This window comes from Acomys russatus, chromosome 32 (assembly GCF_903995435.1).
Source record: "Acomys russatus chromosome 32, mAcoRus1.1, whole genome shotgun sequence".
In the NCBI taxonomy this organism is placed as follows: Eukaryota; Metazoa; Chordata; class Mammalia; order Rodentia; family Muridae; genus Acomys; species Acomys russatus.
This window is the reverse complement of record NC_067168.1, coordinates 22,921,285-22,946,688: the sequence shown is the minus strand read 5'-3', so window position 1 is coordinate 22,946,688 and position 25,404 is coordinate 22,921,285. Positions and strand designations below refer to the sequence as shown.

Below are 25,404 nucleotides of genomic sequence, written 5' to 3'. Positions count from 1 at the left end.
TTAAACAAGAGTCTCATAAACAGCCTAACGTCAGAATTCAATTGACTGTCTTGATACCTTGCAAGGAATCAAGACAATAAACCACAATGCCACAGACACTAAAATTATCAGAAAACCTTTGAGACAGCTATGATGGCCACGGTCTGAGAAGCAGACTTGAAACAAGACAGTGGCGCAGCAAAGCAAAGGAAGGGAGCTGGAGAGACGGAGATGCCGTAGGAGCACTGGCTGTTTCTGGTGGACGCAGGTTGAGCCCCTGCACCCACATGGCAGCTCACAACTGTCTGTTAAGTCTAGCCCCAGGGGATCTGAGGTCTTTTTCTGGCTTCTGAGGGCCCAAGGACATACATGGTACAAATAATACACACAAAAATTTTTAAAATCTTTAAAAATATTCTTTCTCAATTAATAAAAAGAAGAAGGATATGAAGAACGGCCAAATGAAAATTTTAGAAATGAAAAATGCATGGGCTCAAAAGATGGCGACGATAGAGAGACACTGGCAAACTGGAAGCAGGGTGGCAGAAATTATCATGGGTAGAGAAAACGCTGAAGAAGCCAACAGAAGAAACAGAGCCTTTAGGACTATGGGAGAAAAAAAAAAAAAAAAAAAAAAACCCCAAATCCAAAACTACAAGGATAGCCGGGCAGTGGTGACACACCTGTAATCCCAGTACTTGGGAGGCAGAGGGAAGTGGATCTCTGTGAGCTCAAGGCCAGCCTGGTCTCCAGAACAAGTTCCAGGACAGCTAAGACTACATAGAGAAACCCTGTCTTGGAAAAAAAAGTAATAATATAAAGAAAGAAAAAGAAAAATAAATTACTAAACTTCAACAGTGAAGAAAAAAAACCCTATATATTCAGGGGTTCCTGAAATCATGCACAAGGCCCTAGGTTGGACCCTCAGCACCCCCAAATCAAAAGCTATTGCTCAGTAGGGTACGTGCACAAAGATCCCAGGTCTACAGTGCAAAAGCTGGAAGGAAGGAAGATGTCTCATGGCTTTCACCATAAAGAAGGGCTATGTGTTTGAGGAAATAGATGCATTTCTCTGGTTCAAACATGAGAGGGTCCAACACATGAACTGAACCATTATATGGCACCCCTTTAAGATGAATGGTTTCTTTATATTTAAAGATGGGGCCTCACATAGCCTAAGCTGGTCTGTCACTCACTACAGTCAAGGGTGGCCTTGAACTCCTGGTCCTACTACCAGGATTATTGGTAATACTACCATGCCCTGTGAATGCACATGACTTTGATGACTTTTATGAGGTGTTGTGGGTCTAACCCAGGGCCTTACTAGAGGAAAATGCCCTATTGTCCAACTACACCCCAAGCTTCTATAATTGATATTTTTTTTTGTTTGGTTAGTTCATTTTTCGAGACAGATTTCTCTGTGTAGCCTTGGCTGTCCTGGACTCGCTTTGTAGATCAGGCTGGCCTCAAACTCACAGCGATCCGCCTGCCTCTGCCTCTGCTGGGATTAAAGGCGTGCGCCACCACTGCCCGGCTTATAATTGATATGTAGGTATCAGATAACGATACTCTGGGCACAGCGGTGCGAGCATGTAACCACAGCACCAGAGAGGCTGAGAGGGGAAGAATTTGGAAGGTTGAACTACAGAGTGAGAACGGACTCATGAAGAAGGGAGGGAGGGAGGCATGGGTGTGGGGGTGCTCCAAGAAAGCAGGAAAGAGTCTCAACACATTCCAAACAGAAACACATGCTTAGACACACATAACAGAGCTCAAAGCCAACAACTAAAGGCAAAGGAAAAACAAAATTGAGGGTCTGGGTCTGGGTCTGAGTTGGTAGTGCCCTTGCCTAGCACTTATGACGCCCTGGACTCCGTCCCCAGCACCATATAAGCCAGGCAGCGGTGTAGATCTGTAATCCCAGCATTTGGGAGGTGGAGGAGGATCTCAAGTTCACCGTCCCCCTCTGCTACCTAGGCAGGTCCAGGACAGCCTGGCATACCTGAAATCCAAACAAACCGTAGCCAAACTACATCCTGAGGAAAAAGAATTTCAATGAGCAGCACTCGGGAGGCAGAGGCAGGCGGATCACTGTGAGTTTGAGGCCAGCCCTGGTCTACAAAGTGAGTCCAGGATGGCCAAGGCTACACAGAGAAACCCTGTCTCGAAAAACCAAAAAAAAAAAAAAAAAAAAAAAAACAAAAAAAAAGAATTTCAACGATGGTGAACTGGACATTTCTCACCAGAAACTCTGAAGCCAAAGGCTAACAGAACAATGGCGCTTTTTGTCTTTTATTTGTATTTATTTTTGCAGTACTGGGAATTAAGCCCAGGGTCTGGTGTGTGACAGGAAAAGTGCTCTGCCACTGAGCTAACCCCAGCCAGAACATCTTTTAAATAATGAAAGAGACTATTGTTTCAGAATTTTACATCCAGAGAAACTAAAATTTCAGGGGGGGGGGGGGAACCCACCAAAAACGCCAAAACAAAAAACCCCGTAATTTCTACTGAAGTAGAATTAAGAACATTTGTTACCAACTGACATGCACGTTTTTACGATAAGGAGGGCCAGCAAGATGGCTCAACGAGTAAGGGGGAGTAGGGGTGCCTGTGTGCAAGCCTGAGGAAGTTGTGAGGCCATTGACGATATAGAACACAGGGAGACAGAGCGAAGAGACATACATTAACTCCTCTTGGCGCACCTACTTACACGGCTCTGTTTTGGGGAACCATGAGAGTGCTCCACATTAAACAGTAAAATAATCCCGGCTTGGTGGTGCATGACTGTAATCCCAGGACTCAAGAGGCTGAGGTGGGAGGATTGTGAGTTCAAGGCCAGGCTGGACTATGTAGTAAATTCCAGGCCAGCCGAAGCTACCCAATGAGACCCTGTCTTTTAAATGAATAAATAAGTTTTGTTTGTTGTTTGAGGCAGGGTTTCTCTGTGTAGCCCTGGCTTTCCTGGACTCCCTTTGTAGACCAGGTTGGCCTTGAACTCTTAGAGATCTGCCTCCAGAGCACTGGGATTTACAGGTGTATGCCACCATACCCAGCCAAATAAATAAGTTTAAAAAATTTTTATTTACGTGTTTATTTTTGGTCAGGGTCTCTATGCTGGTTAAGGTTTTATCAAGTTGATAAAAACTAGAATCGCCTGGTAAGGGAACCTTAATCTAAGAACTGCCTCCATAAGACTGGTCTGTGGCCTTGTCTGTGGACATTTTCTTGATTAGTGACTGATGTGACTAGGCCTGGCCCTCTGGGGATGGGATCACCTTGGGGCAGGTCCTCCTGGGCTGTATAAGGAAGTAAACTGAGGAAGCCAAGGAAAGCAAGCCAGTGTGCAGCATTCCACTATGGTCCCCAGTTAACCCGGGCGTAGGTTTTGGTCAATGTCTTATCACAGAGAGGACAGGCTTACTCTAACCCAGGCTGACCTGGAACTCACAGCATTCCCTTTTCACCTCCTCCCATGCTGAGATTGCGGGCATGTTAAAAAAACAAAACCATCTCCTCTAATGAGGCAGACTTCATCTCTCTTGGGGAAGAGTCAGAAAGCAGGAGCCATTTACTTCAAATAAAAAGGCTGGAATGTGTACTTACGAAAAAGTCGAGTGTGGGGCTGGAGAGACAGCTCAGAGGTTAAGAGCACTGTCTGCTCTTCAAGAGGTCCTGAGTTCAATTCCCAGCAACCACATGGTGGCTCACAGCCATCTAGAGTGAGATCTAGTGCCCTCTTCTGGTGCACAGACATACATGTAGACAAAAACACGGTGTATAATAATAAATAAATCAAAAAAAAAAAAAAGTCGAGTGAGGATTCCTTGGGGCAGGCAGAAACACTAGAACTAGCAATTAAAAATGATTCTGCTAAGACAGATGTCCCCTGACCTTTGTCAGCGGAGGGTGGTGGAGCTGTGAACTGCCATCACGGCAGAAGAGACACAGAGCACGGGGTGTGCTTTCCCCTGCCATCTTTGCACAGTGGTCCTCAGGGCTTGGACCACTCCTTGGCCACAGGCCTCCTCCACCTGACCAAGCATCCTAATCCTTTTTCTGCATCCAGCTCCACCACTTTGTTTGTTTTGCTTCCCAGACAGGGCTTCTCTGTGTAGTCCTGCCTGTCCTGGAACTTGCTCTGTGGACCAGGCTGGCCTCGAATTCAGAGATCTGCCTGCTTCTGCCTCCTGAGTGCTGGGATTACAGGCATATGCCACCCCGCACGGCCAGCCTAACCACTTTTAAAGAAGCCTACTGACCTTCAGGCAGAAAGCACTTACTCTGCTGCTGCCTCTACTTAACAGTTAGCACTGATATGTACGTATAAAACAAATATTTGTAGTGGGGCACAGTGCTGCACACCTTTAATCCCTGCACTCGGGGAGGCAGAGGCAGGCAGATCTCTGATGAGTTTGAGGCCAGCCTGGTCTACAAAGTGAGTCCAGGACAGCCAAGGCCACACAGAGAAAACCCTGTCCCAAAAAACCAAATGAATAAATAAATAATAAAAATAAAATCTTTGTAAATATTTATGAATACGTGTGTTTAAATTTAAACTTTTTTTTGCAAGAAACTCAGGGCCTTAAACATGCTAGGAGCACGCTAACACTGTACCATAATATCCCCCAATATTCATGGACGCGATCTCACCTGGTAGCTCCCCGCTGTCTGGCCTGCTGATCACTATGTAGTACAGGGGTCCTCCACGGAGCGGATGTGATGGTGGACTTGCTTTCATAATCAAGGCCCTGCTACGTTACGCAGGCTAGCCTTGAAGAGCACCTGGGCTCCAGCAAATCCTCCTGTCTCCCGTAGCTACGCCTCAGGATACACACCACTGCAACCACGTATTTTTTTTAAATTTACAGTCAATGCACGTCTTTCTTGGAGACTAGAACTCCCACAAGGGCTGGAGTGTCTGTCACCTGTGCCATCCGACATGCAGTTCCGGGCACATCCACTCACTTTATGAACTGAGTAAAGATTAAAGATGTGAAATGTTTGTTCAGACTGAAATAATAAAGACAGTGAAGAGGGGAAGGCAAGGGAGCACAGCAGAAAGTCTAGAGAAGGGCTTGTGGAGAACAGTGAAAAAGAAGAAATAAACTAGAAATAAAGATAGATAATGGAAGGCGGGCGTGGTGGCGCACGCCTTAATCCCAGCACTCGGGGCAGAGGCAGGTGGATCGCTGAGTTCAAGGCCAGCCTGGTCTACAAAGCGAGTCCAGGACAGCCAAGGCTACACAGAGAAACACCGTCTGGGGGTGAGGGTGGGGGTGGAGGAGGGGGAGATGCTAGCTAACAGGGTCTCTAAGCAGCCCTGCCTGGCCCAGAACCTGTGGGGATCGCTCAGGCTACTTTACACCCTGGGGGAATGGCAGGGCCACTCAGTCTGAAAAGCCCTGTTTTCCAGAATTCAATTAATTTTTTTTTCAGTGTACTCATTAAGGTTCTCAGAAAAGGAATGTTAGCGTGCCCCTAGTCTACCTACCTGATGTCATTACCTGCCTGCTACAAGGTGGTCCCCGCCCAGGTTATAAATAGGGCAAACCCATCTCATCTCCATCTCTCTCTCTCTCTCTCTCTCTCTGGTGCCCTTCCCCTTCTCTCTCTTCTTCACAAAACCTTATAGCATGTATGTTGTGTGGCGCATATTTCATTTTTCACAGGGATACATTCAAATGCATGTTACTTTTTATGTGGATTTCAGATAAGTGGACGAAGAATTAGCTACAGCTGGGACTCAAAGGGAACGCTTCAACAGACTGCCATCTCCAGCTGAAACAATTGTTTCATTTTTCAGCACTGGCCTCAGGCAGGGCTTGTCTCCAATCAGAGCCAGGAGTCCTGCTCCTCTTCAAGGTCAGGATCCTGGCTCTCAGGCAGGCTTTCTCCCTGTGAGAGACGCCAGGAGCAGCCCCAGGCCTGCTGACAGCAAAGATTCTCTAACAGGCACGTAGCATCATATGGAACTCGGAATACAAGAAATGTGAAATTAAGTTATAGGTTTTTCTTCCTACTTCTGGGGTAAAACTGAAAAGCATTATAACTAAAAAGAAAAGAAATATGTAAGCAATATGGATTTTTTTTTCTGATAATCTAGAAGGGTTTTTTTGGGGGGTGGGATAGTGTTGGTGTTTTTGTTTTTTTAATGTTTCTTTCTTTTCTTTAAAAAAAAAAAAACATTTATTTATTTATTTGTACAGTATTCTGTCTGCAGGCCAGAAGAGGACATAGATAGTTGTGACCTACCATGTGGTTGCTGGGAATTGAACTCAGGACCTTTGGAAGAACAGACAGTGTTCTTAACTTCTGAGCCATCTCACCAGCCCTCTTTTTGTTTGTTTGTTTTTCCAGGCAGGACTTCTCCAGGCAGCCTTGGTTGTCCTGGAAATCAGCTTTGTAGTCTCAAACTCAGAGATCTGCCTGCTTCTTGCCTCCCGAGCTCTGTGATCAAAGGTATGCACCACCAAGTTTCTAAAGCTTCAAAAATATTTTTTAACCTCATAGCTAGTGCTCTTACCACTGAACAATTTTCCAGTTTCCTAAAGTTTCTTTTTAATTTAATGTTTGTGTTTTTTTTTTTAATTCATGAACATTGGTGTGAGGGTGTCAGATCCCTTGGAACCTGAATTACAGACAGTTGTGAGCTGTCATGTGGGTGCTGGGAATTGAACCTGGGTCCTTTGGAAGAACAGACAGTGCTCTTAACCACTGAGCCACCTCTCCAGCCCCGTTTCTTTTTAAGTGACTTCTGTATAAGCTGATGACTGACCACTCCATGGTATAGTTAGGGGGAAAGTTTTTATTGTGGGTGTGAGAGTACAGCCAGGGCATCTGGAGGAGTCCAGAGATAAAGAGGTATAGACTATACACAGCAGACTAGATCAAGCCATGAGTGAAGCAGGAACAAGAGAGGAGCGGGAGGGGAGGGGAGGAGGAAGCCCACGGAGAGGGTGAGAAGGGCTAGGCCATAGTCATAGCTGGACTTTGAAATGTGTAACGGGTGCTTGGTGCTTGTGATACTAAAGGCCAGCTTGTGCTCTGGTGTGCTAACAGGCACCAACAGATAGCCATTTGTCCCTTCTGCCTTTGGCTTTGGAGAAATGGAGTTCCCTTGCCTGGCCTGACAAATTTTTAATTGAATTTCACGGGGGGGGGGGGCGGTTGGGTAGGAGTGGTGCGTATGGCTATGGTGTCTGTGTGTGTGTGGGGGGTGAGTATGGCTATGGTGCCTGTGTTGTGTGTGGGGGGTGAGTATGGCTATGGTGCCTTGTGTGGGGGGGTGAGTATGGCTATGTGCCTGTGTTGTGTGTGTGGGGTGAGTATGGCTATGGTGCCTGTGTGTGTGTGGGGGGGTGGTGGTGGCGTGTATGCTATGGTTGCCTGTGTGTGTGTGGGGGGGTGGAGTGTGTTGGCTATGGTGCTGTGTGTGTGTGGGGGGGTGAGTATGGCTATGGTGCCTGTGTGTGGGGTGAGTATGGCTATGGTGTTGTGTGTGTGTGGTTGGTGTTGTGTGTGTGTGTGTGTGTGTGTGGGTGAGTCTTGGCTATGGTGCTGTGTGTGTGTGTGGGGGGGTGAGTATGGCTATGGTGCCTGTGTGTGTGTGTGTGGTGGTGCTGTGTGTGTTGTGGTCTATGGTGCCTGTGTTTGTGTTTTTGTGGTTTTGGTGGTGGGGGTGAGTATGGCTATGGTGCCTGTGTGTGTGTGTGGGGTGAGTATGGCTATGGTGCCTGTGTGTGTGTGGGGGGGGTGAGTATGGCTATGGTGCCTGTGTGTGTGTGTGGGGTGAGTATGGCTATGGTGCCTGTGTGTGGGGGGGGGGGGGGTGAGTATGGCTATGGTACTGTGTGTGTGTGTGTGTGGGGTGAGTATGGCTATGGTGCCTGAGTGTGTGTGGGGTGAGTATGGCTATGGTGCCTGTGTGTGTGTGGGGGGGTGAGTATGGCTATGGTGCCTGTGTGTGTGTGTGTGTGTGTGTGTGTGTGTGTGTGTGTGTGGTGAGTATGGCTATGGTGCCTGTGTGTGTGTGTGTGTGGGTGAGTATGGCTATGGTGTCTGTGTGTGTGTGTGTGTGTGTGTGTGTGGGGTGAGTATGGCTATGGTGCCTGAGTGTGTGTGTGGGGTGAGTATGGCTATGGTGCCTGTGTGTGTGTGGGGGGTGAGTATGGCTATGGTGCCTGAGTGTGTGTGGGGGGGGGTGAGTATGGCTATGGTGCCTGAGTGTGTGTGGGGGGTGAGTATGGCTATGGTGCCTGTGTGTGTGTGTGTGTGTGGTGAGTATGGCTATGGTGCCTGAGTGTGTGTGGGGGGTGAGTATGGCTATGTTGCCTGAGTGTGTGTGTGGGGGGTGAGTATGGCTATGGTGCCTGAGTGTGTGGGGGTGAGTAGGCTATGGTGCCTGTGTGTGTGTGTGGGGGGGGTGGAGTATGGCTATGGTGGTGCCTGTGTGGGGGGGGGAAGGTGAGTATGGCTATGGTGCCTGTGTGTGTGTGTGGGGGGGTGAGTATGGCTATGGTGCCTGTGTGTGTGTGTGTGTGTGTGGTGAGTATGGCTATGGTGCCTGTGTGTGTGTGTGGGGAGGGGGTGAGTATGGCTATGGTGCCTGTGTGTGTGGGGGGGAGGTGAGTATGGCTATGGTGCCTGTGTGTATGTTGGGGGGGGTGAGTATGACTAGGTGCCGGGGCGGGAGCAGGGGAGGGGTGGGGGTGGGGAGGACAATCTGTAAGATTCAGTTCTCTCCTTCCATCATTAGGTTTGGGGTATCCAACTCAAGTCATCTAGCTTGGCAGTAAGTGCCACCTCACTGGCCCTTCTAGGGCTTTTAAAGACAGTCGTCAAGAATGCTAGAGGAAGTGCACGTTAGAAGGGAGGCTTGGTGATGCAGAGCTCTGAGATTTTTTTTTTCTTGGTAAGTAACTATAAAGGTTAATGATAGAAAACAAAGAGCCTGGGGAGCTGAGAAGCCCAGTGCCTGACCAAGAAAGCCACCACCACAATGAGACCAGCTGCAGGGAGTTAGGAGCTGGGACACTCTGGACATAAAGGTCAACAGATGATAAGAACATCAGAAAAAAAAAAACTTTTTTTTTTTTTTTTTTGCCTTGGCCCTGAGATTGGATTTGCTGATGTAATTTTCCATCACAAAGGTTCCTTTTTCTGCCCTATAAAATCCTTAAGGCCCCTGCTCTCTGATGCTTTCCCAGTCTCTTCACATTCTAACATGACACTCTGCTTTGACGGCAGTCCTTTCTTTTATCTTTTATCGGACTCAATCAACCCTCATCTAACGGCATGCTTATGACTCATGGTGCAGGGGCAGTGGGAGAGGGGGCAGGAATGTAGTCAGTGGTAATGTCAGTGCTTAACATGTGCAAGACCCAGAGTTTGGCCCAGGGAAGGGGAAACACTCTTGGCATCTTCCCATGAAGACTGGGTTTCCTGCCAACGTAACTATTTTTTGGTTTAAATAAATCAGCTTAATTCGAATCAGTAAAGCAGAAAGTCACAGCTCACACCATGCTTTCCTGAATGATAATCACTACCATTATAAACAGTCTGGTACTGTCCTGGATGGTGTTTTGTTTATACAAGTTAGAGTTATCTGGGAAGAAGAATCTTGTTGAGAAAATACCTCTATCAGATTGCCTATAGACAAATCTGTAGAGCATTTTCTAGATTAAGGTGCATCTCACTCACTGCAGGTGGTGCCACCCATCAGCAGGTTGTCCTGAGCTGTGTAAGAACTCAGGCTGAGTAAACGGCAGGGGGCAAGCTGGTAAGCAGCACTCCTCCATGGTCTCTGCTTCAGTGCCTGCCTTGGCCAACTGGGACCTTGGATATCCTCCCCACAGTGTTTTATTACAGCAATAGAAAGCAGACTTAAGCTGAGCATGGTGGTGCACGCATTTAATGCCAGCGCTCAGGGAGCCAGAGGCTGGCGGATCTGTGTGAGTGGATGGTGGATCTCTGTGAGTTCGAGGCCAGCCTGGTCTACAAAGCAAGTCCAGGATAGCCAGGGCTACACAGAGAAATCCTATCTCAAAAAAACAAAAAGAAAGAGAAATCAGACTTAAGACAGGTATATATTTCACATTTTGTGCATGAAATATGGTTTATAATATACGGGTTGTTTGTTATTCATAACGGACAAAGGCAGAGCCTGGCACGATGGCTCAGTGGGTCAAAATCAGCTGTCACCAAGTTTGATGATTTAAGTTCAATCCTCAGGACCTTTATGGTGCTAGCGAGATCTGACTCCTCAGGGTTGGTGGATGGGTCAGTGGGCAAAAATGACCAGCTGCTGAACCTAACAACCTAAGATTGATCCCCAGGACCCGTGTGGTGGAGACAGACAGACAGATGACAGACAGACAGATAGACAGAGGGTGCGATCGAGCCCAACTCCCTTGGATTATACTCTGACTTCCACCTTTTCCCATGTATATACATACAAAATAAATAAGATGTGATTAAAAAGACAACAACAACATAGCTAAGTGTGGTGTGAATGCCTCTGATCTTAGAGGTGAGTGAGGCAGGCAGAGCTCTGTGAACTCAAGGCTAGTCTGGTCTACATTGGGCATTCCAGTCCAGCCAAAGCTACATAGTAAGGCAGACAGACAAATGACAAAAAGAATTGACTCCTACAGGTGACCTCCACTCATACCATGGAACACACACACACACACACACACACACACACACACACACACACACACACACACTAAATAAAAACATAATAAAGCCGGGCGGTGGTGGCACACGCCTTTAATCCCCAGCACTCGGGAGGCAGAGGCAGGCGGATCGCTGTGAGTTCGAGGCCAGCCTGGTCTACAAAGTGAGTCTAGGAAAGCCAAGGCTACACAGAACTCACAGTGATCCGCCAGCCTCTGCCTCCCAAGTGCTGGGATTAAAGGCGTGCGCCATCGTGCCTGGCAAAAGCAAAAAAAAAAATTTTTTTTTTAAAAGCAAAATTCTTAAAGTCACTGATTTATATAATGGGGGAGGGGGAGACATATGTGCATGTGTGACCATGCATGGAAATCAGATGATAACCAGTGAAAGCCAATTATCTTTCTACCATGTGGGTCCCAGGGACTGAACTCATGACCGTCCGACTTGGCTGCAAGCACCTTTACCTACCAACCCATCTATTTCCACTGATGTTTGTTTGTGTCTTTCTTATTTTATTAAATATTTGTAAAAATTTTTACATATACATTTATATTATAACACACATATATAATAAACTACCTACAGCAAGAAGAACCATGACGCAATCAGGAATTATATAAATGTTACATTCTTAGTGTTTTGGCTGTTTGTATTTGGCAGCCTTGAAGAAAACATTTTTCCTATCTTGGTGCATCTAAAATTCTGACTGTAAATCAATATCTATCATATCTCATCATTATCAACTTAAAATATCTATCTAGACCTAAAAATATCTTGACCCCCTAAACAACTAAGCTTAATTATAAAACCAAACCATCTGGCCTTCAACCCCATCAGAGACTTGAGAAGGAATAAAATCAATTACCTGAGTAGACAGGGAGTGCAGCTTAGCAGCTTCCCAAATGAGAAGATGACAGAGACAGTTTGCTGCCTGAACAGTCACCCAAAACTCTCTGTAACCTTGGAGCGTCATTTTCTTTTTCTTTCGAGATTCCTGACCTTACCTTTACCGACCCAATATTTTTTTAAAGGAATATTCTATATTTTCTCCTAGAACATGTTTGTTTGTTTGTTTAGGTTTTTGAGACACGGTTTCTCTGTGTAGCTCTGGCTGTCCTGGACTTGCTTTGTAAACTAGGCTGGCCTTGGACTCACTGAGATCCACCTGCGTCTGCCTCCTGAGTGCTGGGATCACAGGTGTGCGCCTCGGTGTCTGGCTATGTTATTTTAATGTCTCATTTGAATGGTCCATTCTTTGCCTACTGATCTAAAGCCATGTGACAAACTTGAATTCAAGCCCGGCCTGTGGATTTGGTTGGAAGGTGACATACCTAATTTTTGAGCCCATATTATAGCGGTACCCGTGTCTCCTGCATTGCTTTCAGCTAAATATACAACTTCTTGCCCAATCTTCCATCCAATGAGTGGATAAAAGCCTTAGGAAGCAAACACACAAATAAACAATATAAGTCATATGGGAAATACACAACTCATTGCAGCAGTGATCACAACATAATGGCTTAAGGATATAAACAACCGCAGAGTGCTTAAGCAAGGAGCTTGGCCGAGTTCAAACCTCAGCCCACACCAGGTTTCTGGACTTTCAGCCTTCGTTTCCACAAGGGAAGAGAGGGGTCCCCTAGAGAGCGTCTGTATGCACAAACAGTTAACTTGTACAAGTGACTCAAGCACAGCGTCTGGCATATGGTATGTGAAATAAATATAAAGGGTGGGTTTCTGCTTTTGTTCTTGTTTGTTTTGTTGTTGGAAGGCTGGTCTTGGTTTGGGGAGCTAGGAATTGAACCGAGGGCCTCGTGCATGCTAGGTAGATACCCCACCACTGAGCTATATCACCAGCCCCAAACTATTGTGCGTTTGCTTGTTTGATACAGGGTTTCTCAAGCCCCTGTTGTCCTAGATTCACTTTTGTAGACCAGGCTGGCCTGGAACTCACAGAGCTCCACCTGCCTCTGCCTTCCGAGTGCTGGGATTAAAGGTGTGCGCCACCACGCTCAGCCCAACTATCAGGTTTTAATAGCCACAGCTACATCTATGTCTCTAGACACATGGCAGTAAGTGTTTTAATTGCAAACTAAAGGTTACTAGAGCTCACTTAGCCAGAGCACAAACTACAAAGATGTGCTTCTATTTAGGCTCCAAGCAAATCCCTTCGTCATGACAATGGGACACAGCCATCAGCTGTGCTCCTGCCAGCTTGGGAAAGGGATCAGGCTGCAGAGCGAAGGCAGGGAGAATAGCTTTTAAAGTCTCATCTTTGAAAACGCTGGAGGTGCTGAGCAGTGGTGGTACCCACCTTCGATCCATTCGGGAGGGAGAGGCAGGTGGATCTCGAGGCCAGCCTGGTCTACAGAGTTCCAGGACAGCCAGGGCTACACAGAAGAAAAGAAAAGGAGGGAAAATGCTGGGATGTAGCTTGGTTAGAAGGGTGCCTGCCCGGCACACAGGAAGCCCTGTGTGCCACTGCCAGCACCACATAGGCCAGGGAAGTATAGGCAGTCCCAGCTCATCTTTGTCTTCATGGCGAGTTCAAGGCCAGTCTGGGCTACATGAGACGTGGTCTCAAAAAACTAAAAGGCCCTAAACATGTATTGATCATTAGTTGGCAATTACCACCAACTAGTTTCTAATGCACAGAAAAGAGAAATTAAAATTGCAGCCCGAGGCATGCAAGACTTGACCGGCAAGTAAGGCCCTAGCAGCAGCACACAAAAATAAATGAATATAGGGCAAAAAGTGATTTAGATTCTAATAGTAAATTTTAAACAAATATAACATATAATACAAATAAGTATTTGGAAAGCTGACCAAAATAGACTAATCCATTTGATATATATATATATTTTTTTTGTTGTTGTTGTTGTTGTTGTTGTTGTTTTGTTTTTCGAGACAGGGTTTCTCTGTGTAGCCTTGGCCATCCTGGACTCACTTTGTAGACCAGGCTGGCCTCGAACTCACAGCGATCCGCCTGTCTCTGCCTCCCGAGTGCTGGGATTAAAGGCGTGCGCCACCATGCCCGGCTTTGATATTTTTTTCTATTAACATCTTTTGGTTTTCTTGTTTTCTGAGACATTTTTCTGTGTAGCCCTGGTTGTCCTAGAACTCACTCTGTATATCAAGCTGGCCTTGAACTTAGAGATCGGCCTGCCTGTGCCTCCTGAGTGCTGAGATAAAACTGTGTACCACCAATAGCTGGCAGCATCCTTTTTTCCCCCCAAAGATTTATTTATGTATTATGTACACAGTATTCTGCCTACAGGTCAGAAGAAGGCACCAGATCACATTATAGATGGTTGTGAGCCACCATGTGGTTGCTGGGAATTGAACTCAGGACCTTTGGAAGAACAGACAGTGTTCTTAACGTCTAAGCCATCTCTCCAGCCTAGCATCTTTATTTTTAATGCTGCCAAGTTAATTATTTTAATTAATCTAAAAGCAATGGGAGCCAGGTACAGTGGCCTACGCCTTTAATCCCAGCACTTGGGGAGGTAGAGGCAGGCAGATCGATGGGAGTTTGAGGTCAGCCTGGTCTACAAAGTGAGCCCAGGACAGCCAAGAATACACAGAGAAACCCTGTCTCAAAAAAGAAAAATAAAACAAAGGCAATGGGAATTAATTATCTATAATAATAACAATAATAATAACAACAACAACAATAACAACAATTATTATTATTATCATCCTCCTCCTCCTCCTCCTCCTCCTCCTCTTCCTCCTCCTCCAAAGGATATCTTTAACATAAAATGGGGAACTGGTAAGTGATACGCATCACAAACAAAGACAAGTGTAATTATCTTATTAACAGACACACGGGCTGGAGAGATGGCATTGGCTGCTTTTCCAGAGCACTCATGTGGCAGCTCACAACTATCTGTAACTCCCATACAGACATGCAGTACAAACACTAAAGTACAATGAAAACAAATAGACAAATGGCACACCCTGGTTCTTTACCTCCATTAGCATGCTGCAGGCTGTTTCCTGTATTAATGTCCAAAAACGTCCCGGTTCCCATAGTTAGTTTCACATCTCCCCTCTGGAAGCAGCATTCACCAAACATGGCTGACTGCTGGTCACCAACCTGCCAAGGCATTCAAGTGTCAGGTGCGCACTCTACCAGAGCCTGCCTCGTTAGAGCCAGTCCCCACTCACAAGATTCTCACGATTACGTATTTCTCTTGCTATTTTTTTCTCTTTCCCCATTACCTTAAATTCAAAATAAACCCCCCAAAGGCAACAGTGAGATAGTTCAAAGGTCTCTCTGGGCCAGCACTGTGGGCAACTGACTGACCTAAGGACTTCTGGGGACAATCTAGTTCATGGCTTTTATGCATGTGAGTGGTTTTAGAAATGTCAATAGAAAAACTGTTCAATAGAAAAAAAAACTGTGCCTTTTAATTTTCACCTTACATGGTTTGTTCATATTTCAAGATAATTGGATCCCACAAATTTCTTTTACTAAGACTGGCAGAGGTATAATAAATAAAATTAGAAGTCTTTTTTTTTTTTTTTTTGGTTTTTCGAGACAGGGTTTCTCTGTGTAGCCTTGGCCATCCTGGACTCACTTTGTAGACCAGGCTGGCCTCGAACTCACAGCGATCCACCTCCTCTGCCTCCCGGGTGCTGAGATTAAAGGCGTGCGCCACCACGCCCGGCTCAAAATTAGAAGTCTTAAACCATTCATGTCATAAACATGTGTTTCTTGACTTAAAATATTATAATTGTATTACTTATAGTCACATATAATATACATAAAGCTGCTTATTTAACTTATTGCAGTGCTGGAAACTGACCCTAACGCCTCCTATGTGCTGATAAGTATTCAACACTATGTTATATTCTTAACTCTGTTTATTCTTTTTGAAGATAGGTTGCCATGTTTACCAAGGTAGCCTAGTAGCTGGGACCAACCTAAATAGCTAAGACTGTTACAGTAAGCACAAACCACTGCATAGTCCTTGCCTTATCTGCACACGGTCATGGTCACTAACACCATATTAAAAAATAAAAATAGGACTGGCAAGATGGCTCAGCAGAGAAATGCATTTGCTGCTAAACCTGACACCCCGAGTTCGCTCCTTGGTAGAAAGAGAGAACCAACTCTTGGAAGTTGACTCTGACCGCCACATGCATGTCATGGCACGTATACACACAGACACACATGCACGCAAAGTGATACATATTTAAAAAAAAAAATAAAAACAAAAGATAAACCTCATGTAGGAAACCCTTTTGAGGCCAAGCATAGCTGAACACACAAGCCTGGAGAGTCTGACAGGAGGATTTTAAGTCAGAGGCAAGCCTGGGCTAATAACAAGATTACCCGTGCCCCCAAAATCATAAAAATAAAACCACCTGGGCATGGGAGCACACACATGCATTCCCAGCACTTTGGAGACTAAGGATTGTTTTGAGGCGGGGACCAGCCAGGCCTACGTAGAGATTTAAGGGTAGCCTAGGCTACATAATAAGACCCTGTAATTTATAAGAAAATAAATTGACTTCTCCCCTCCTTTCCTGGCTCTCCAGCTACTGCGGAGAAGCCCATGTAGGAAAGGTGGCCTCCACCCCACGTTTAAGCCGCTGTAGGAAAAAGGCATCACCTGACGTTTCCCAGCACGGCATCTTCAAACCCTCTCCTCTGGCCAGAGAGCAAGAGTCTAACAGTAAAAGGACCTAAAATAAAAAACCAGGAGCTGCACAGGTAGCTCAGAGGTCCAAGCACTTGCTGTTCCTGCCAAGGGCCCAGGTTCGATTCCCAGCACCCACACAGTAGCTCGTAACCATCTGTAACTGTAGTTTTAGAGGGAGCAAATGCTCTCTTCTGGGTTCTGCAGACACCGCTCACACGTGGCGCATAGATATACAAGCAGGCAAACATATCTAAGCATATACACTAAAACATGTCCAAACATATACAGTAAGCATAAATACGTCTAAAAGTTAACAAACCCCAGAAATTACTCCACTTTCACACCAGCATCTACGCTGGCAGTTGCAAGGTAAAGGTTTAATAACATCCAGACACAACTTTCTCCTCTGGTGTCAACTGCTTATTTACTGATTTTGGCTGTTCTGATGAAATCTAAGCTAAGCAGTGGCCCCCTGTTGCTTCTAAAATCACAGCATCTGCAGAAGTATATTATTACCCAGGACACAGTATCTAAGAGCAACACAGATATAGTTGAAAATGGTTACAGCGTATTTCCACAGTAGAGGATTGGCCAGTGGCGCCCTACCCAGAATACAAGGGATGCCTTTCCTTATATATGCTACTCTTTCAACTTAAAAGAAAAACAAGAGATACTGGATATAATGTGAACTGATTTCTTCTTCAGCGCTGATACTGAATCCTGGGCCTTGTGCGTGGTGGCGGATGCTCATACACTAACCCTGAGAACAGCAGGGTCTCACTGTCTAGCCCTGGCTGGAGACTATGGAACTTGCTAAAGTAGACCAGACTGGTCTTGAACTCACAATGATCTGCCTGCCTCTGCCTCTGCGGACTGCAATTAGAACCATGAGCCACCATACCTGGCTCAGGCATTAGCTTAATTTTCCTGAGGACCTTTTGTTTCTCTTCAACGCTAGTCCCAGCCACCCAAACATATTTATTTAGTCTTTACTCCCATGTCTTCTACTTACCAAGGCAACAACTGGTACAGGCACACCAAATATCTCTTCATCCACTGATCCAAAATTATGGCTTCAAAAGAGATTGATGAGAGAGTTAACTGGAGCTCTGGCCATACTCATTCTAAAATCCAGCAAGCTGCTTTTAACACAGCAGAAGCGTGTCAAGCACGTAAGAAAAAAAAAAAAAAAATACCCTTTCCCCAGCAAAGCAAAAGGAACCCAAAGGCAATTGTGTCGGTCTATTTCTGGTGCTTGGATTTACCTTGTATCCTTCACAGGTGGCAGGATAGAGAGTGGTAAGGAAAGTATGGTGGCCAGGAGCTTGCTCCAACACATCTGAACATGAAAATACAGCATCAGGATATGAAAGCTTGAATGCTTCACCCCCTACCCACATTTCTTCCTTTTTTTTTTTTTTTTTTTAAAAATGAAATTCTGTTTGTTTGTTTGTTTTGTTTTCAAGACAAGGTTTTCTTGTAGTCCTGGCTGCCTTGGACTTGCTTTGTAGACCAGGCTGGCCTCGAACTCACGAAGATCTGCTTGCCTCTGCCTCCCAAGTGCTGGGATTAAAGGAGTGTGCTACCACTGCCTGGTTTTAAATGAAATTCTTTTTTCAAAAAATTTTATAACTTTTAAAAGATTTATTTATTATTTATACAGTATCCTGCCTACATGTGTGCCAGCAGGCCAGAGGAAGGCACCAGATCTCATTATAGATGGCTATGAGCTACCATGTGGTTGCCAGGAATTGAACTCAGGACCTTTGGAAAAACAGCCAGTGCTCTTAACCTCTGAGCCATCTCTCCAGCCCCCTACCCACATTTCAAAACATCATACTGTATGCAACAACATATACAAGAGTTGTCAACTACAGTCAATTAAAGAAGAATCTAGCCTACATTATAGACTGGGAAATCAAAAAAGAAGATAACAGTCCTTACCCTAAATGGATTAAAAAATCCAGTTGTACTGGCATTTGAATAATCCGTGGCAAACGAAGAACCTAAATTTACATTAAAAGTAACACATTTATTATCAGGAAATATAAATCGTCTAACCTTGGCTTACAATCTAGACCTTTGTCTACCTTCAAATTCATCCTAAAATGGATGCTTGCAACATTCAAATTTCCAGGAAAATACCCACCTAATCTTTATGAACCTTTACAGTGTTTTTATTGTTTTTGTTTTGTTTGTTTGTTTTTTGAGACAGGGTTTCTCCTTTATAGTGTTTTATTCTCAGGGTGGCACACGCCTGTAATCCCAGCACTGGGGACTTAGAGGCAGGTGGATCTCTGTGAGTTTGAGGCCAGCCTTGTCTACAAAGAGTTCCAGGACAACCAAGGCTATTACACAGAGAAACCCTGTCTCAAAAAACTAGAAAAAAAGGAGCCATGAAATTTTCAGGAAAGATGGATGGAACTGAAAATCATGTTAAGTGAGAAAACGTAGGCTTGGAAGAAAGGATAACACATTATCTCTCATATATGGAACCTATATTTGAGAGTGACAGAAATTGTCTGTGTGTCTGGATCTGGTCATTAAACCAGAGAGTCATGAGCGGAGGAAGGAATTGTAAGGGATGGGAACACAGAGGGTGGTGGGATACATGTGACATCAAATGAAAAGGCCAGGCCAACTCGGGGAAGGAAGGGAAAAGTTAGAATGGGTGTGGGGCATAGGAGGAGGGTCACATTAGAACAGAGTACAATAACATATGAAAATGCCATAATGAAATGCATTGCTTTGTGTGCTAAGTTTAAAAAAAAATTTTTTTTAAGGGACTGGAGAGGTGACTCAGCTCCTAATTGCCAAAGACCCATGTGTTGGCTCACCACCATTTCTAACTGCAGTTCTAGGGGTCTCAGTGCCCTCTTCTCACCCCCAAGGGCACCAGGCACAAACATGTTTCACAGACATAGGAAACACATAGGTGAAACACTAATACACATAAAGCAAATAAATCTAACTTTAAAAATTTTTAATAAAGTAGTGATAGTACTTGGATATACTCAGGGGGTGGGGAGTGCCACTTAGCATCTCTGCACCTCTCCCTTAAAACTCAGGACCCTGCTCCCTTAAAAAGGACTCCTTTTTAAAACTGCATTTTGTGTATGTGCCCCTGATTCAGGTTCTGGTGAACTTCTTGGCTGGGTTCTTTCCTGGGCTGTATGAAATAGTACAGCAGGGAACATGGGTATGGAGGTACCTCTGTGGCATACCTAAGAGTCTTCCAGTGACATGCCTGAGTGGGACAGCCAGGTCACATGGTAATTCTCTTTTCTACTTGTCGAGAAGTCTCTGTGCTGATTCCTATCATGGCCACACAAGCTCACATTCCCAGCCACAACAGTGAGGCTCCTCTCCCTACACCCTCACTAGCATTTGCAAACATTTGCCCTCTTTTTGTTTCTTTTTGTTTGTTTGATTTTGAGACAGAGTCCCTCTTTGTTGTCCTGGGTGTCCTGGAACTTGCTAGGTAGACCAGGCTGGCCTCAAACTCACGGACCTCCCAAATGCAGAGATTAAAACCGCGAGCCACCACACTTGGTTTTATTTATCCTCTTTTGTTTGTTTGTTTCTCAAGACAGGGTCTCTCTGTGTAGCCTTGGCTGTCCTGGAACTCTCTTTGTAGACCGGGCTGGCCTGGAATTCACAGAGATCCTCCTGCCTCTGCCTCCCAAAGTGTTGGGACTAAAGCCATGTGCCACCATGTTCGGTGTTTTTGTTTTTTGTTTTTTAAATTTGTTTACTTATTACATATACAGTATACAGTGCTCTGCCTGCATGTACACCTGCAGGCCAGAAGAGGGCATCAGATCACTTTATAGATGGTTGTGAGCCACCATGCGGTTGCTGGGAATTGAACTCAGGACTTCTGGAAGAGCAGTTAGTGCTCTTAACCACTGAGCCATCTCTCCATCACCATTTTATTTTCTTGATGATAGCCATTCTGGTCTGGGCGAGAAAGAATTCAAAACAGTTTCAATTTGTATTTCCCTCAGGAGAAATAGGGAAACTTTCAAGAGGAATTATTACTCATTTCTGTTCCTTCTTAAGGAAATTTGAGGGGCGTTGTGTCTAACTTTTATATTCTGCTGTAGACAATCAGATATTAACTTCTTGTCTGACGTGTACATGACAAAACAAGATTATTTTCCCCACTCTGTAGGCTGTTTCTTCACTTAAGTGACTGTTTCCTTTGCTGTGCACAAGCTTTTAATCTCAAGCAACCCTATTGACCAATTATTGGAATTACTCTGGTGCTAACAGGGTGCTTTCCAGAAACTCCTTGCCAATAACATCCTGATATATTTTGCCCGTGTTATATTCTAAGCATTTTCGTTTCATGTTTTATATTAAGAGCCATTAAAATAAAAGTTTTATTATTACTTTATCAGTGTATGTGCACATGTATGCAGGTGCCCACGAAGGCCAGAAGTGTGTGTGTGATCCCTGGAGCTAGAATTATAGACAGTACTGAGAACCAAACTCAGGTCCTGTGGAAGAGCAATAGCAAGTGCTCCTAACCACTGGGCCATCTCTCCAAGCCCAAATAATCTGTTCTGTTGTTTGTGACATGGTCTCTCTATGCAGTCCTGGCGCTTGCTTTGTGAACCAGGCTGGCTCCGAATTCACAGAAATCTGCCTGCCCCTGCCTCCTGAGTGATGGGCTTGAAGGCATGTGTCACCATGCTCAGCTATTCTGTGTTCTCTTTCTGTTTTGAGACAGAGTCTTACTGTGTAGCTCTGGCTGGGCTGACCCTTGCTGTGTCGACCAGACTGGTCTTGAACACACAGAGATAGATCCACTTGCCACTGCTTCAGAGGTGCAGGGACTAGAGGAATGTCGCACCAATTCCAGGATTGCTTTCTTTCAGTTCTGCAAAGAATGCCTTGCAGGCTGGTGAGAAGGATCCACAAAGGCGCCTGCCACCCCGCCTCACAACCTGAGCCCCATCCCCCGGTCCCACATGGTAGAAGGAGAGAACAGACTCTGGCAGCTCTTCCTTTGACTTCCACAGGCACGGATGACTACGATGTTCCTGGTCACTTTTCCTAGTTGGTGGCACCTTTGTTCTTTGGTATTAAGGCCTTGCTGGACATGGTGGATTCCTTCCCAGTTCTCTGTTGATCAATTCCTCTCATCAAATTTACTCTTTCCTGTGGTCTTATGATTGAGACGCTCTTCCTCTCCTGTGTTTAGTATTCCTTGACGCATTTTCTGCATCGCTGGGTTGACTTGTCCTTGTTCCCCAGCTCTGCTGGGCTTGGCCTGCAGTCATTTATTTTCAGGGCTTGAAGACATTATTTCGAGCTGGCTGTTGGCGGGGGTTCGGATGTAGCTCGGATGCGTCTGCTTTTCTAAGTGAGGTGGCATCTCCTCCTTACAGCTTTGGTGTTCTTTGCTTTGCGTTTTGGCATTTTGACTCTACCAAAAAAGGGTTCTTCTGTGGTACTATTTGGGATTCTAAATGCCCCTTCTGTTGGACATCTATTTCTCCTTTCTTTTAAAAAAGGATTTATTTATTTACTATGTATACAGTGTTCTGCCTGCATGTGTGCCTGTACACCAGAAGAGGGCACCAGATCTCATTGTAGATGGTTGTGAGCCACCATGTAGTTGCTGGGAATTGAAATCTTCACCTCCCATTTTACCTGCTTTACCGGCTTTAATGAGGCTTGGTCATTGAGACCTTATGACCTGGGTTGGAGGGATGGCTCAGCCGTTAAAGGCTAGGCTCATGACCAAAAATGTAAGAGAAGTTATGACCTTTGAAGGGGTCATGCGGCTTCATCTTGGTGCTCCTGTTTCTGTGTTGCCATCTGGCTAGCTCCTCCAGTTTTTGTTTTGTTTTAAGGTTTATTTACTTAGTGTATAAGTACTCTATCTGCATGTACACCTGCACGCCAGAAGAGGGCATCAGATCCCACCCAGTTCATCAAGACTTTTAAACCAATCTCCCTCTTCCAAATAAATGACAATATATCTAGCTTTAGTGCAACATGTAGTTACTAGTGTGCCAAACAGCAGAATGTTTGGAATATGTTAAGAAAAAAATGTGGGCTGGATGGTGGTGGCGCACCCCTTTAATCCCAGCACTTGGGAGGCTGAGGCAAGAGGGTCCTGAATAGGAGCCTGCTCTACAGAGTGAGTTCCAGGACAGCCAAGGGTACAGAGAGAAACCCTGTCTCGAAAACCTGTGGTGGATGTAATGTCTACTCTATTTTAGGCAAATCTGGTCCCTCGGTCACCTTTACCTTTTGTGAGCTTATATAACAGCCAGGTGTCAATTGTCCCAAAGCAGCAGTTGTTTTCTTCAACTGCCCTTTTCACCTTGAAAACAGAAGAACATTTAGTCAGCTACAACTGCCTACACTATCAAACACAGGAAAAAAGATAGATCAACAGATACACTGTAACCCCAATCATGAGAAATGCACCTAGAAAGACCATTTCTAGAACACAGTCCAAAGGTTTTAATTATCGGTGAGCGGGATTTAGGGGACCCTTCCTCCTTTCTTTTCTGTGCTTCCCTTGAAAACTTTTAGTTAAAAACAAAAAGCAGAGGGCCGGGCGGTGGTGGCACACGTCTTTAATCCCAGCATTTGGGAGGCAGAGGCAGGCGGATCTCTGTGAGTTTGAGGCCAGCCTGGTCTACAAAGTGAGTCCAGGACAGCCAAGGCTGTTACACAGAGAAACCCTGTCTTAAAAAAAAAAAAAAAGAAAGAAAGAAAGAAAAAAAAAAAAGAAAAAAGAAAAAGAAAAAAGAAAAAAGAAAGAAAAAAAAGAAAAATAGAAAAAGAAAAAAGAAAGAAAAAAAGAAAAAAAAAAAAACCAACCAACCAACAAACAAACAAACAAACAAAGCAGAGCGTGCATATTTTTTATTTAAATACACTAGTACAACCTGAAGTGATAACACACTATGTAAGGCTCAGGAACTAAATCCAACCAACTGACTATTCTTTAAATTTTTACTATACCCTCCAAAAGCTAGTTAAAATAGAGAACAAGTGACTGTGGGGTGCACACCTACAATACAACTCCTACATGTAAGTCTCAGAGAACACTGTAGAAGAGGGGTTGGGAGGATTTAAGGAGCCAGAGGACAAAGACATCTGTTGCTAGACAGTGTATCTTCTGTATACAACGGGGCAGTTGCACCCATGACACCACAACAATAGGGCTACGTAAAGAACATCTGCGTGACAATACTATTATATGCCAGCATGGATAGGGGAGATGCAGAGAGGGAAAATCTGTATTCTCTGGGCCTGTGTCCCCTAATAGGCTATACAATCCAAAATGGTGAGCCCTAAGTGTACATACACACACACACACACACATATATATATGTGTGTGTGTGTGTGTGTGTGTTTATGTATGTATAAATATAATGTGCAGCACTAAGTGGTTTTAGCAGGTTGTATTTATATGTATGTACACACTTATATATATGTTAAAAATAATTAAAGAAGAGATCATGAGCTGGGCGGTGGTGGCGCACGCCTTTAGTCCCAGCACTTGGGAGGCAGAGGCAGGGGGATCGCTGTGAGTTCGAGGCCAGCCTGGTTTACAAAGCAAGTCCAGGACAGTCAAGGCTATACAGAGAGACCCTGCTTGAAAAACAAAACGAACCAAAAAAAAAAAAAAAAAAAAAAAAAAAAGGAAGAGGTCATGAATTTGAAAGGAAACGTAAAAGACACAGGAGGCAGAAGGTGGAGTGGGAGGGGTAGAAGTGATTTACACGGGGCACCCAGGTCTGAAAGCCTCAACAAAACAACTTTTAAACTTAAAAACTGAGGAAGGGAGAAGGGGGCAGAAATGGGTGGTTAAAAGAGCTTCCTGCGCTTCTGATGCTCCCCCTCACGACCACCTGTAACTCTGGTTCTATGGGATCCAATGTGTTCTCTCTGGCCTGCACAGGCACCCACAAGAGGCTGGTGCGCATGTCCATGCGTGCACACACACCCAGAGCTGAGGCAGCAGTGGAGATCATCGATACAAAAGGCTTCTAGGACTTAGGCTGCTGGAAGCTCCAGTACTAAACAGACTCTCAGGAAAGCAACAGGAAGAAGGCTCATCCTGTTAGCTGTGTTTATGTCCTCGTTTTGCTATGATGGCTTTTATAAAGCCATTCTCCCTTCCTGATGCTTGCGGCCTCTGGGGGATGTGACTTCCAGGGATGTGGAGAGCGTTCTGACCCCTGTATACGAATGATGGATTGCTGGATCATTGCCTCAGACAGGCTAATCAAGGGCTCCGCAATAGATTACACTCTTGCTCCCCGACCCCCTTTTCTTGGGGGGCTGGTGATTGAAACCAGAGCTAAGGACGTATTTAACCGTCCGAGTTACATCTCCAGCTCTATTTTATTTTTAAAGATCTATTTTTATTTTTTTTGTGTGTGTGGTTCATTTGCTTGAATGCGTGTATGTGCACCACTTACGTGTCGGGTATATATCCTTGGAGACCAGAAGAGTGTGTGGGGTTCCCAGGAACTAGAATTACAGATTTGTGAGCCATCAGATGGGTGCTGGGAACTGAACTCAACTCCTCTGAAAGAACAGGAAGTGCTTTTGATCCCTCAGCCATCTAATTTATTGTTGTTGTTGTTGTTTTGTTTTTACAAGACAGGGTTTCTCTGTGTATCATTGGCTGTCCTAGACTTGCTTTGTAGACGAGGGTGGCCTCAGTCCACCTGCCTCTGTCTCCCTGAGTGCTGGGATTACAGGCCTGCACCACTGTGCCCTGCTAACCTCAAATTTTAGTGGCTAGCCGGGTGTGGTGGGACACGCCTTTATTCCCAGCATTTGGGAGGCAGAGGCAGGCGGATCACTGTGAATTCAAGGCTAGCCTGGTCTACAAAGTGAGTCTAGGACAGCCAAGACTACACAGAGAAACCCTGTTTCAAAAACCAAAAAAAAAATTTTAGTGGCTAAAAATTTAAATGAAGCTTTGAAAAATGGCAGTATCACTGGGTGATGGTGGCACACTAATCCCAGCACTCTGGAGGCAGAGGCAGCCACCCCTGTGAGTTTGAGGCCAGCCTGGTCTACAGGCTACAGAGTGAGCTCCAGGACAGCCAAG

General features: G+C 45.1%; 1 protein-coding gene across 1 annotated transcript in view; it reads right to left on the bottom strand.

Annotated features, from left to right (window-relative positions):
• Window positions 1–25,404, bottom strand: part of Gk5 (glycerol kinase 5) — an 89,918-nt gene that overhangs the window by 34,907 nt on the left and 29,607 nt on the right. Inside the window, exons 6-11 of the mRNA XM_051140464.1 lie at window positions 22,572–22,647; window positions 18,252–18,313; window positions 17,573–17,646; window positions 17,320–17,380; window positions 14,629–14,755; window positions 11,988–12,092 (exon numbers count right to left, since the gene is read on the bottom strand). Of these exons, the coding sequence (XP_050996421.1) occupies window positions 11,988–12,092; window positions 14,629–14,755; window positions 17,320–17,380; window positions 17,573–17,646; window positions 18,252–18,313; window positions 22,572–22,647 (505 nt within the window). The remainder of the gene's footprint in view (window positions 1–11,987; window positions 12,093–14,628; window positions 14,756–17,319; window positions 17,381–17,572; window positions 17,647–18,251; window positions 18,314–22,571; window positions 22,648–25,404) is intronic.